Raw genomic sequence first — 13098 nt, forward strand, 5'->3', positions numbered from 1 at the left:
GAGGTGAGCAGCAGGCAGGTGAGTGAGTGAAGCTTCATCTGCCACTCCCATCACTCGCATTATAGCCTGAACCATCCCCATCCCTGATCTGTGGAAAAATTGTCTTCCACGAAACCGGTCCCTGGTGTCAAAAAGGTTGGGGACCGCTGGTCTATACTACAAAGCTTTAGTAACCCAAACAGCATGGTGGGAAAGTAAATTGGTGTAGCTGCTATGAAAACAGTATGAAGGTTCCTCAAAAAACTAAAAAAGAACTACCATATGATGCAGCAATTCCACTGCTGTGGTGTATATCCAAAAAAGTTGAAAACACTAATTCAGAAAGATATGTGCACCCCAGTGTTCATATCAGCACTATTTTCAATAGCCAAGGTATGGAAACAACCCAAGGGTCCTTCAATAGACAAATTGATAAAGAAGAAGTGGCATATATATACAGTGGAATACTACTCAATGATAAAAAAAAGAATGAAATTCTTCCATTTGCAGCAATATCAATGGACCTAGAGGATATTATGCTTACTGAAATAAGTCAGACAGAGAAAGACACATGTGGTATGATATCACTTATATGCCAAATCTAAAAAATAAAATGAATGTATTCAGCAAAACAGAAACAGACTCACAGATACAGAAAACAAACTAGTGGTTACCAGTGGGGAGAGGAAAGGGACATGGGGCAAGATAGGGGTATTGTATTGAGATACAAATGACTATGTATAAAATAGATAAGCACAGGGAATTATAGGCATTATTTTGTAGTAACTTTTAACAGAGTATAGTCTAAAAAAATAATCACAAAAAAAGGGAAGAAGAGTAATATGCTTTTTTGTGTCTTCCATTTATTACAGTTGATACTGCCTTTTATTTGTATAAAAGTTTCCAATAAATTTTAAAAGGTGAATGCATTTAACTAAACATCATAATTATTTAATAGTGTCAATGGTCATGAATTTGGGTAAAAATCATGAAATTACTACCAGCTTTACCAACTGGTAGTATATATTGACCTACATTTTGAATCACCTTCCTAAGAGAGCACTCTGAAATCTTTCAGTTAGTACAACTTGGAAATCCCTTCATATGTTTCTTTTCTATCGTTATTCTGTAAAGAGATGTTTTGATGTGTTCTTTAACTTAACCAATAAATGCATCCTTAATGGCCTGACCTAGGTTTCTCCATTTCAGGTTAGTTTATAGTTTAGTATAGTTTATTATTAACTTTAATGTCCAAGGTTATTCCAGATTGGAAGTCCTTTAGAATTGAAAGAAATGAAAATTCATAATATTGTTAAAGTGGCCATAATACCCAAAGCAATCTACAGATTTAATTTGATCCGTATGAAATTACCCATGACATTTTTCACATTACTAGAACAAATAATCCTAGAATTTATATGGAGCCATAAAAGACCCAGAATTGTCAAAACAATCCTAAGGAAAAAGAACAAAGCAGGAGGCATAACCCTCCCAGACTTCAGACAATACTACAGGGCTACAGTAATCAAAACAACATGGTATTGGCACAAAAACAGACATATGGATCAGTGGAACAGAACCGAGAGCCCAGAAATAAACCCGCACACCTACGGTCAATTAATCTTCAACAAAGGAGGCAAGAATCTACAGTGGGGAAAAGACAGTCTCTTCAGCAAGTGGTGTTGGAAAAGTTGGACAGCTGCATGTAAATCGGTGAAGCTAGAACACACCCTCACACCATACACAAAAATAAACTCAAAGTGGCTTAAAGGATTAAATACAAGGCACGATACCATTAAACTCTTGGAAGAGAACATAGGCAAAACATTCTCTGACATAAATTGTAGCAATGTTTTCTTAGGTCAGTCTCCCAAGGCAATAGAAATAAAAGCAAAAATAAACAAATGCAACCTAATTAAACTTATAAGCTTTTGCACAGCAAGGGAAACCATAAACAAAATGAAAAGACAGCCTACAGACCGGGAGAAAATACTTGCAAATGATGTGTTCAATAAGGGATTAATCTAACAACCCAATCAAAAAATGGGCAAAAGACCTGAATAGACATTTCTCCAAAGAAGACATACAGATGGCCAGTAGGCACCTGAAAGGATGCTCAACATCAGTAATTATTAGAGAAATGCAAATGAAAACAACAGTGAGGTACCACCTCACACCAGTCAGAATGGCCATCGTTAAAAAGTCTATAAATAACAAATGCTGGAGAAGGTGTGGAGAAAAGGGAACCCTCTTACACTGAGGGTGGGAATGTAATTTAGTGCAGCCACTATGGAGAACGGTATGGAGATTCCTCAGAAAACTAAAACTAGAGTTGCCACATGATCCAACAGTCCCACTCCTGGGCATATATCCGGACAAAACTCTTAATTCAAAAAGATACCTGCACCCCTATGTTCATAGCAGCACTATTTGCAATAGCCAAGACATGGAAACAACCTAAATGTCCATCAACGTATGAATGGATAAAGAAGATGTGGTATATACTTACAATGGAATATTACTCAGCCATGAAAAAGAATGAAATACAGTAAGTCCCCTACATACCAACGAGTTCCATTCCGAGAGCGCATTCGTAAGTCCGATTTGTTCATAAGTCCAACAAAGTTAGCCTAGGTACCCAACTAACTCAATCGGCTATATAGTATTGTACTGTAATAGGTTTATAATATATTCTCATCTTTGAAAGTTTGCAACTTGAAGGTTTGTATGTTGGGCACTTAATGGTAATGCATTTCGCAGCTATATGGATGGACCTAGAGATTATCATCAAATCTAAGCAAAGTAAGTGAGAAAGAGAAAGACAAATACCATATGATATCACTTATATGTGGAATCTAAAATATGACACGGGGGCTTCCCTGGTGGCGCAGTGGTTAGGAATCCACCTGCCAATGCTGGGGACACGGGTTTGAGCCTTGGTCCAGGAAGATCCCACATGCCACAGAGCAACTAAGCCCGTGTGCCACAACTACTGAGCCTGCGCTCTAGAGCCCGCGAGCCACAACTACTGAGCCAGCATGCCACAACTACTGAAGCCCGCGTGCCTAGAGCCCATGCTCCGCAACAAGAGAAGCCACGACAATGAGAAGCCTGCACACCACAACAAAGAGTAGCCCCCGCTTGCCACAACTAGAGAAAGCCTGTGCACAGCAATGAAGACCCAATGCAGCCAAAAATAAGTTAATTTTTAAAAATTAATTAATTAATTAAAATATGATACAAATGAACTTATCTACAGAACAGACTTACAGACATAGAGAACACACTTGTGGTTGCTGGGGGTTGGGGGTGAGGGTGGGGGAGGGATGGACTGGCAGTTTGGGATGAGCAGATGCAAACTATTATATACAGAATGGATAAACAACAGGTCCTATTTTATAGCACAGGAACGTATATTCAATATCCTGTAATAAACCATAATGGAAAAGAAAAAAATGAAAATTCAAAATATTAAGAATCTTCTCAAAAACAGAGTCAGGGGGAACACCCATTGTTGTAGAATTTCTTTGCAGTGGCAGTGATTTTCTCACTGGGCAGTGAAATGGTCTTGGGCAGAGGAAAGGGATTCATTGAGAGGAGACTACCCACTTTTCATTGCCTTTTGGATATACAGGCAGACCTCGAAGATACTGAAGGTTTGACTCCAGGCCACTACAATAAAGCGAGTATCACAGTAAAGTGAGTCACACAATATGTTTGGTTTCCCAGTGCACATAAAAGTTATGTTTATACTATACTGTAGTCTATTGTGTGCAACAGCATTATGTATTAAATATATATATATATATATATACACCTTTATTTATTTATTTATTTATTGGAGCATAATTGCTTTACAATGTTGTGTTAGTTTCTGCTGTACAATGAAGTGAATCAGCTATATGTATACCTATATCCCCTCCCTCTTGGACCTCCCTCCCACCCCACCCCCCCCACCCATCCCACCCATCTAGGTTGTCACACAGCACCGAGCTGAGCTCCCTGTGCTATGCAGCATGTTCCCGCTAGCTATCTATTTTACACATGGTAGTGTATTTATGTCAAGCCTAATCTCCCAATTCGTCCCACCCTCCCCTTCCCCCCATGTGTCCACATGTCCGTTCTCTACGTCTACATCTCTATTCCTGCCCTACAAATAGGTTCATCTGTACCATTTTTCTAGATTCCACATATATGCGTTAATATATGATATTTGTTTTTCTCTTTCTGGCTTACTTCACTCTGTATGACAGACTCTAGGTCCATCCACATCTCTACAAATGACCCAGTTTCGTTCCTTTTTATGGCTGAGTAATATTCCATTGTATAAAGGACACATGTACCCCAAAGTACATACCTTAATTTAAAAAATCCTTTCACAGATATGAAATGCACAGTGTGAGAATATAATCAATAATATTGTAATATCTTTGTATGGTGACAGATGGTAACTAGACTTATGGTGATCATTTTGTAATGTACAGAAATACGGAATCACTATACTACGCACCAGGAACTGGCATTGTGCTATAGGTCAATTATACTTCGAAAACAAAGACAAACTCATGCAAAAGGAGATCAGATTTGTGGTTACCAGAGGCAGGGGGTCGGGGGAGGGGGAGTTGGGGGGTGGTAGTCAAAAGGTATAAACTTGCAGCTATAAGATAAGTAAGTACAACCCAAGAGTTCTTATCACAAGGAAAAAAAATTTTATTTTGTATCTATACGATGATGGTTGTTCACTAAACTTGTGGTAGTCATTCCATGTTGTATATAAATCAAATCATTATGCTGTACACCTGAAACGTATTCCGTGCTGTGTGTCAATTATATTTCAATATAAAACTGGAAAGGGAAAAAAAAGTTTATATACTTTATTGCTAAAAAATGCTAACCAACCTCTGATAATGCAGGGTTGCCACAAACCTTTAATTCGTAAAAAATGTAGTATCTGCGAAGTGCAAAAATGTGAAGCACAATAAAGTGAGGTGTGCCTGCAGTTTCTTTAAAAAGCAAGATAAAAATCTGGGTTTGGTCCAGGATAGCACTCTACCTTCTGCATCAGGTTCTTCCTGTTTTTTGGTTTGTTGGTTTTTTGAAATCTTCATGAATCATGGGCTGCCATAAATGTTCTCCACTATATGGGAGTAACCATATTTCTTCTTGCTAATAGGCCTTGTAAATAAACAAACGTTTTTTTTTTCTTTTTAGCTACAGCATTAAAAAAAAGAAAGAGCTGTTTTTCTCTGGCGTTTTGTGAGTGGCAGGCGTCTGATAAATGTGCAGAAGGAACTGAGCGTCCCTAGACTTACATATTCTCATGATTAAGAAGGGCTGTTTGGATGGAAATACATTCTCAGTGGTAGCATTTAGGTCACTTAAAAAGGATGATTTTATTATTAAAATGGTCGCCATTCATTGGTATTTGGTTCTTGTTGGATGAAAAGGCATATTTTCTCTGCGGGGATTTTATGGAAGAGTGTAATGTTTTATCCCTCCTTTCTTTAATAAATCATCTGTGTTAGTGATATTAGCTGGCAGGAGGTCTGTTAGGACTTTAGTGCTGCCGTCTTTGTGGTCTGATGCAGCTAAGATCTCATCCAAAGGCCAAGCAGGTCCTCTAGAAAGTTTCTTATCCATTTCTTTCCCTTTTAAAGATTAGAAATTTTCGGCGCTCTCTGTATTCATCTTGGGTGATGGAAGATGATAAGAATTCTGTTAAATGTAAAGTTATCATTTGGTTTTTTTATTTAGGAGCAAATCTATGAGTCCTGTTGATCTTGGAAAAATATTTATAAATTCTGTCCAATTTATATAGGGACCCAGGACATTCAATGAAACATTTATTAAATAACTACATGCGACTAGTATTCTGCTAGGTACTGCAAAACTCATATCCATTTTGCTTCCTGTGAGGCCTTTGCTGAGTATGGAGAACACACAGGAAAGTGAGATGCAGATAATCCAAGATATACCGTGTTTTACATCAAACTCCAAATTAGAAAGTAGGTCCTGACAAGGAGGTTGTGAGCATCCATCTCGTAATAGTGTGGCTTAGTGCAGAGAGAATGTTCCAGGAATCCTTTGGCATTGCTGCAGCCAGCCCTGTTAGGAGGCCAGCTGCCTCGGGCAGTGAGGCAAATATCTTATTAAGTCATCAGTCTGTTCTTGATGCTCCAGACACCCAAAAGACATTAGAGGAAGAGCATCAATACTAATGGCACACACCCAATTCCAAAACACACAGGTGTAGAAAGTGACTGAAGAGAGAAAACTGTAATGTTCAGGCTCCTCTGTCACAGACAGAGATCAGCCTCCTGCCTTGGGTTTATAAGACAAACCCAGATAAGCTAAAAAAAAAACAGACAACTCCCACACCAAAGCTTCAGGTATAAGCGTGTAGAGTTATAAGTATCTCACGCAGCCCGTCATTCATTCCGTAGCCTTCCATTGAGCAGAAGCCAGCCTTACGTAGCGTACATATAGGCCCCATGTAATCAAAGTCCACGATTTCAGGAGTTAGGCTCCCGCCAGGCATCTTTACTCATCAGGGTTTCTTTTAGTTATCCAAATTTACAATAACACCAGTAAAACTCCAAGTTAAAAATAGAGTCACAAGCTAGAGACGGTCAGTCAATTACAAACAAATGGAGGTAGCCAGAGACTTCACGGCAAAGGTTTCTCTGATGAGGGTGGCCTGTTTCTCCCTGCTGCGCCTGCTCAGGGCGCTCTTACCTTTGAATCCCAGCTCCGTCCCCTTGTGGGAGCTGAACCTTCCCCAGCCCCAGTTGTCAGGGTGTGTCCCTCCATCCCCTCCGCCCCTCTCCTGTAGTGACCTTTGCAGCGCTCACCATCATCCCAGCTGTTTTCTTTCTTTTTTTTTTTTTTAATTGAAGTATAGTTGTTTTACAGTGTTGTGTTAGTGTCAGGTGTACAGCAAAGTGATTCAGTTATTTATACATATATATCTAGTCATTGTGAGGATTGAATGCTCCTTGAGAGCCACATGGGAATCCAAAAGAAGGACACTGTTTCTGTGGTCAGTTTGTATTTTACTTTGTGGTCCTGGCCCACACTCCTTCCACCTTGCCTCCCCTCTTTCTTTTCTTCCTTGTCTAGACAAATGGTGCTGATCTCTGATGTGAAAATCATCACACTAAAATGACAGTTTACTGTTGCTCTTCCTGGAAAATCCAATCTGGTGTTTGCATTCTTTTCTTCTGCAATATGCATTGATGTAAAAATAATTGGAAGATGGACTTCCTCCTAGTGGGGAAAGGAAGAAAGAAAGTGAATCAGATGCTTAAAAGTCATTGCCATCATCTGATTCTAAAATGTGGGCTCTATCTTTATTTACTTTTATGCTTATTGGTCCAGTAAGAGCCATTCAGAATTATTACTGATACATAACAACAGAAAATAGTGCTTTTCCATTGGCCAGTCATGAGTTAAATTTACATCAGTGTTTTGAGAATCAGTGATGAAATAAATGTAACCAAAATCAATAAATTCTGTTTTAGTATTGATTCCTTTCTTCCGATTGGTCATTCTTTATGTTCTCCAAAACAGTGGTCAGAAGGCTTTTTCTGTAAAAAGCCAGAGAGTAAATATTTTAGGCTTTGCTTGGCCATGTGGTCTCTGTTGCAGTTACCAAAGTCTCCTGCTACTGTGTGAAATCAGTCACAGACATACAGAAACAACTAGGTTTGGCTAGTTCAAATAAAACTTTATTTTTGAACACTGAAAAGTTGAATTCCATATAATTTTCTCATCACAAAGTATTCTCCCTTTTTTTTTTTTTTAACCATTTAAAAATGTAAAGAACATTCTTAGCTAGAAGGCCATACAAAAACAGGCAATAGACCAGGTTTGGTTGATGCTGTTCTAAGGCTTTTGTGGAATTGCCAAACAAAACGTTTTCAGTGTCACTTCTTTTTGAGCTCTGGGAGAAAACAATAATGCCCTCTTACTACCAAATACATAAAAATCACCACTGCCTATTGAGTGAGATTCTAAGCTTTACCTAAAATCACGTACTGTAGTTAGTTGATGAAAATCTTGAATAATTGTTGAAGGAGAACAGGACATGCCATGCGCTCTAAGCAGAATAAGACCTCCGTCTCAGTCTGCCCAGGCTGCTGTACCAAATCATCACAGCCTGGATGGCTTATAAATAGCAGAAGTGTATTGCTCACATCTTGGGAGGCTGAAAGTGTGAGGTCGGGGTGCCAGCGTGGTCAGGTGAGGTCGCAGACTTCTCATTGTATCTTCATACGGTGGAAGGCGCTAGGGAGTTCTGTGGAATTTCTTTTATAAAAGCACTATTCCTATTTATGAGGGCTCCACCCTCATGACCTTATCACCTCCCAAAGGCCCATTTACTAATACCACCTCCTTAGGATTTCAGCGTATGAATTTGGGGGGACATAGTAACCTCTAAAAATGGTAGTTCTTTATTTCTTCCACAGTTGTTCATTAGGCACCACTGTATGCTCAGCCCAGGCTAGCGGTACAGCAGTGACCATGGCAGTCTGCAGTTCCAGCTTTTGGGAGCTTTTTATTTCGCTGGTATTTGAGCATCTTCTGTGATTAGTCAACTCATCTAAAGCAGATTGTATGAGCTGTGTGATGGCTCTGGCTCGGAAGTCACATGTGGGGATGTTTGGTAGACATGCTAGTGTAAAACCTCTCAATTCTTGCCCAGTGGCATTCAGTTTAAAGGATTTGTCCCTCCTTGGTGGTCCCTGAGGAGGTAGAGCTTTTGTTTCTTTGAGTTTGGGGTCAAGGTTGTAGTTTTACCCATGGCGTCTTTTATCTTTCAGGTGCATGCTGCGTGTCCTGGACTCATTCGGCACAGAACCAGAGTTCAACCATGCCAACTATGCCCAGTTGAAAGGCCACAAGACCCCCTGGGGCAAGTGGAACCTGAACCCGCAGCAGTTTTACACCATGTTCCGTGAGTAGTTGTGTCTCACCTCTACTTTCCAGAATGCTGCCAAAGACAAATGGGGAGAGAAATGAGGCCACCATGTATTTTCAGTTGTGATTCCCAGAGCCCTTAGCTGTAGACATGGGTGCTGTGGAACCTTTTTCTTGGGAATAACTGGATTTTTTTTAAAACCGGGATTGAAAGGCTATGTGAACATTTCGTAAAAAGCCTTAGAAATGTTCTGGAGAAAAATATGCAATATGAGGTATCACTGGAAACCATCTGGGAAAGGACTTTGGATGGACTTTGGCAGGCAGTAAACATGCTTCATGCGACACAGACACTGTTCATGGTCCACTTGGTGATTCAAGAGGAATGAGGTCTTCCATGTGCATATATTTCCCAAATAATTAAACCTTCATTATTTAAGCATCAAACTTTGTAAAGAAAAAAACAGTCAGTCTTTTCAAAAATGGAACGATTTAAAACTGTTTCATACCTTACTGGCTTCTTAAACCTTGGGCCTAGGATGAAATCTCACCCTCTCTTGCTCACGTGGTGTCCATGTTGCCACAAGCAGTGATTATTTTGTGAAGTGATGTAGTGGACAGGCTAAAAGTTGATGAACCCGCTGGCCCTAACTGTAGCCTTTCAGCAATTTTCTGTGTCCTTTCCCACATTCACCATTTCTTGTTGCTGCCATCAGTCTACCTGCCTGTAGCTTCATTTCATTTATAACTAGCTGAGGACTGTGAACCCAAATACCAAATCCTGTAGTATTCATGCCAAAAATGAATTTATTGTTTAAGTCCATAGACCCTGGTGATTCCCCTTGATGAGGTGAATTCCTGTTCTGGAAATGAAAGGTCCCCCGAGTTAAACAGTTCATCTGGACACTCAGAGTGCAGATTTCCATTTTCCTAAATTAGCGGAATAATTTTAATCCAGAGATTTCCATCCTAGAATTAGGATCTGCGATGCGAATCTGTTTCCTTCTTTAAGACCCAAGGCCCTCTGCCGTGCCTTTTCCCCATGTACTGACCCTTCCCCCTCACGTGCAGCCATCTGAAGGTGACCTTTTGTCGGGTTCACTAAGTGCAGCAGGAACACATTGGACTAATCCTTGGGTGTGAAGTATGAGAAGGAAGGATGAATTAAGAAGGGCTGTGGCAGATGGGGAAATGATTTTTAAAATCTGCTCATGTTTAAATGTTCATTTTAGCTCAGAGAGGTGTGTGAGAGTACTCTGTATGCATCTAAAACATTATTATTACCGTTCCTGGAGCTCTGTCATCCTATCGTAGCCTGTCACTGGGGCGCAGTTCAGGGGACAAACTAATATAGGGCTTGGTGACTGGCAGCATGGTGAGAGATGGCTAGAGTTACCTTCGGATCGACATTGCTGTGTGACTTTGAGGGGCTGGGATGAGGTGACACAAAATAACCTAAGAAGTGGCTTGTGTGTCACTTCACATACATAAAATGTTAGCTGTGTCCAAAATGGCCAAAACTACTTAAATGACTTGGTATATCTATGCCCTCCGTGGGATGGTATTTCCCTATATCTGGGGCGTAGAAATAGGAGGCTTTTCCAGAAGGAAGTTCTCTTTTAGAATGTTGGAATTCAGAGTCCAAAAAAACTTATTTTTATTCTCCATGAATGGAGGATTTCAGCAGTGTTGGTTGATTGAATTGCAATCAATTCACTGCTTACAATATAACTAAAGTTGGAAAAATAGATTAATTCTTGTTAACCTGGGAAAGGGATAGTTTCTTAACTGACTCAGAATTCAGCAGGAATCGGGGGCAAAACTGATAACATTTGTCTGCCTAAAAAAAAAAAAAAAGAAACCTGTATGGCAAAATCAACAACACAAAAAAATAACACCATAGCAAATTGTGTTGCAGAGGATTAATATCACTAATGTATAAAGAGCTTCTAGAAATTGAGAAGAAAACATTCCACAATCCAGTAGGAAATGGGCAAAAGCAGTTCGGAGAAAAAAGAAATGTATTGCCCCCAATATAAGAAAACATGTTAACCTCACTCATGATAAGAGAAATGCATTTTAAAACTTCACCAAGATCCCATGTCCCGCGTATCAGATTGGCAAAAATCTGAAAGTTTGCTAACGCAGCTCTTCCTATGGTGAGACTTAGGGAAAGCAGTGGGAATGCAGCCCAGCTGGCACTTGCCCCTGTGCAAGGGGATTTGTCACTGTCTAGCATAGCTTCCTAGGCATCCTTCCTTTGACAAGGTCATATCTAGGATTCCATCCCAAAGATAAGTGAGCAAAGGTCAGACATGGTATGTGTACAAGGCCATTTATTGTGGCACTATTTGTACTAGGAAAAGACTGGCAATAACCCAGAGGTTCCTAATAGGGGACTGAGTGAATAATATGGTCTATTGATAGAGTGAAGTCATGTGTAACTGTGCAAAAGGGCTGAGGGAAGACTCCACTCTCTGGAGGGAGATGTCTAGGATATATTAAGTGATAAAAACCAAAGTGCAGGAAGGTATGTGGAGTCACTCCCTTCTATATAAGAAGGGTATGGGGGGAGGGAAGTGTGTGTACGTGTATGAGTGTGCTTGTGTTTTCAAAAGAAACAATGGAAGAATAACAAGCTAATAAAAATGATTACCACTGGAGGAGGGTTTGCAGGGACAGTGATAGAAAATAAATGTCTCTTTTTTTTAATTGAAGTATAGTTGATTTACAATGTTGTGTTAATTCCTGCTGTACAGAAAAGTGATTCAGTTATATATACATATACATTCCTTTTTATATTCTTTCCCATTATGGTTTATTGCAGTATATTGAAAATAGTTCCCTGTGCTAGATGTCTCTTAACGTACTTTATTTTGACTCTGGAACCATGTAAGTGTTTTACATAATTTAAAAAGAAAAAAGAATTCACTAAAGATTGAAAAGAGATCAAAAAATGAAACAACAAATCTGTGTCAGGTTGGTACTAATCTCTCACACAGATAAAATAATTATTTCAAGTGACTTTAAAGCACAATCTTTGGACCATACAGTTGTAGTGGGGAATATTTATATTGTTATTTGAAACTATTACAGTTATACTGTAGGAACTACAGTTTGCAGTATATAGGAAGGGGGGAGTGTATAAAGAATTTAAGTAAAGATTGTATAATACTCAGCTTGAATAGGAAATATCACTGTGAACTTACATTTTCTCTTTGAAAAGGAAATGTTTCCTAACTGTACTTTGAAAAGGATCAAAAGTAAAAACAATCCAGTGGCAGTGAGTATCCTTAACACTCAGATTGGGATTTCCTAAGTACCCTTCCCACTAAAGGAACCTCTTTCTAAGATAAATAGGTGATTCCAGGTTTAGGGCAGGAACCGTGAAAGATGGGACATCTTTAATGTGGAAGCAAGGAAGCTAAGAAGGACCCCTGGGGTGGAGTCAGAAGGACACAGGAGCCAAAGCTGGGGTAGTTTGAGCATCAAAAAAAAAATAATGACTGCAGTGGATTGGAATCAAACCAATGGAAAATAATCCATGAATCCAGAATGATAGTCCAAGCAAGAAAAACCCAGAAAATGAATCGATCACCTTTGCGAGTTGCTAAGACACCGACTTCATTACTCTGAAAAATAAAGGGAAAGAATCCAGCTTTGATCGTGCCTTTCTAGGACAAATTGTATTTGAAGATAATCAAATAGTTGATGAGAGAACATTGTTAATTATGGGGAAATCACAGCTGATAAATGCAAAAGGAATGAAAAATTAGAAAATCAGCATTTTATAACTCCTAATGAGACAGTGGAGCAAGGTGGGGACCATCAATGGTGGCAAAATCCATCAAGTAACAGGGTGATGTAAAATTTCCTCGTGGCTAAGTCCGGGTCCAGTCTAACTCGGTCGTTGCCACAGAATCTTCCTTCGGGCAAGTGTGACCATTCTCACGGCCTGAAGGGGAAGACCATTCCTTTGAGTAGAAGATGAAAGTGTCAGAAGTGTACCTATGTCTTGTCAATTTTTAAAAAATGAAACAGATTTACTAGTGCTTAATAGATGGGCTGATAGTAGTCATTACATAATTGATGTATAATGTGCACATACACTGTGGGTGTACTTGGATTGGTTTCTCTTGATGGGATGCACAAGGAAAAGTTTGGAGACCACAGAAGTAGTGTTGTACTTGTAGAATCAGG

At 39.5% G+C, this 13098-nt stretch overlaps 1 protein-coding gene across 5 annotated transcripts in view; it reads left to right on the plus strand.

Annotated features, from left to right (window-relative positions):
- Positions 1 to 13098, plus strand: part of MGAT5 (alpha-1,6-mannosylglycoprotein 6-beta-N-acetylglucosaminyltransferase) — a 357980-nt gene that overhangs the window by 243094 nt on the left and 101788 nt on the right. For all 5 annotated transcript variants that reach the window (XM_036858870.1, XM_036858869.1, XM_036858871.1 and 2 more), the window contains one exon: positions 8802 to 8935. In XM_036858870.1, coding sequence (XP_036714765.1) covers positions 8802 to 8935 — 134 coding nt within the window. The remainder of the gene's footprint in view (positions 1 to 8801; positions 8936 to 13098) is intronic.

Source organism: Balaenoptera musculus, chromosome 7 (assembly GCF_009873245.2).
Source record: "Balaenoptera musculus isolate JJ_BM4_2016_0621 chromosome 7, mBalMus1.pri.v3, whole genome shotgun sequence".
NCBI lineage: Eukaryota > Metazoa > Chordata > Mammalia > Artiodactyla > Balaenopteridae > Balaenoptera > Balaenoptera musculus.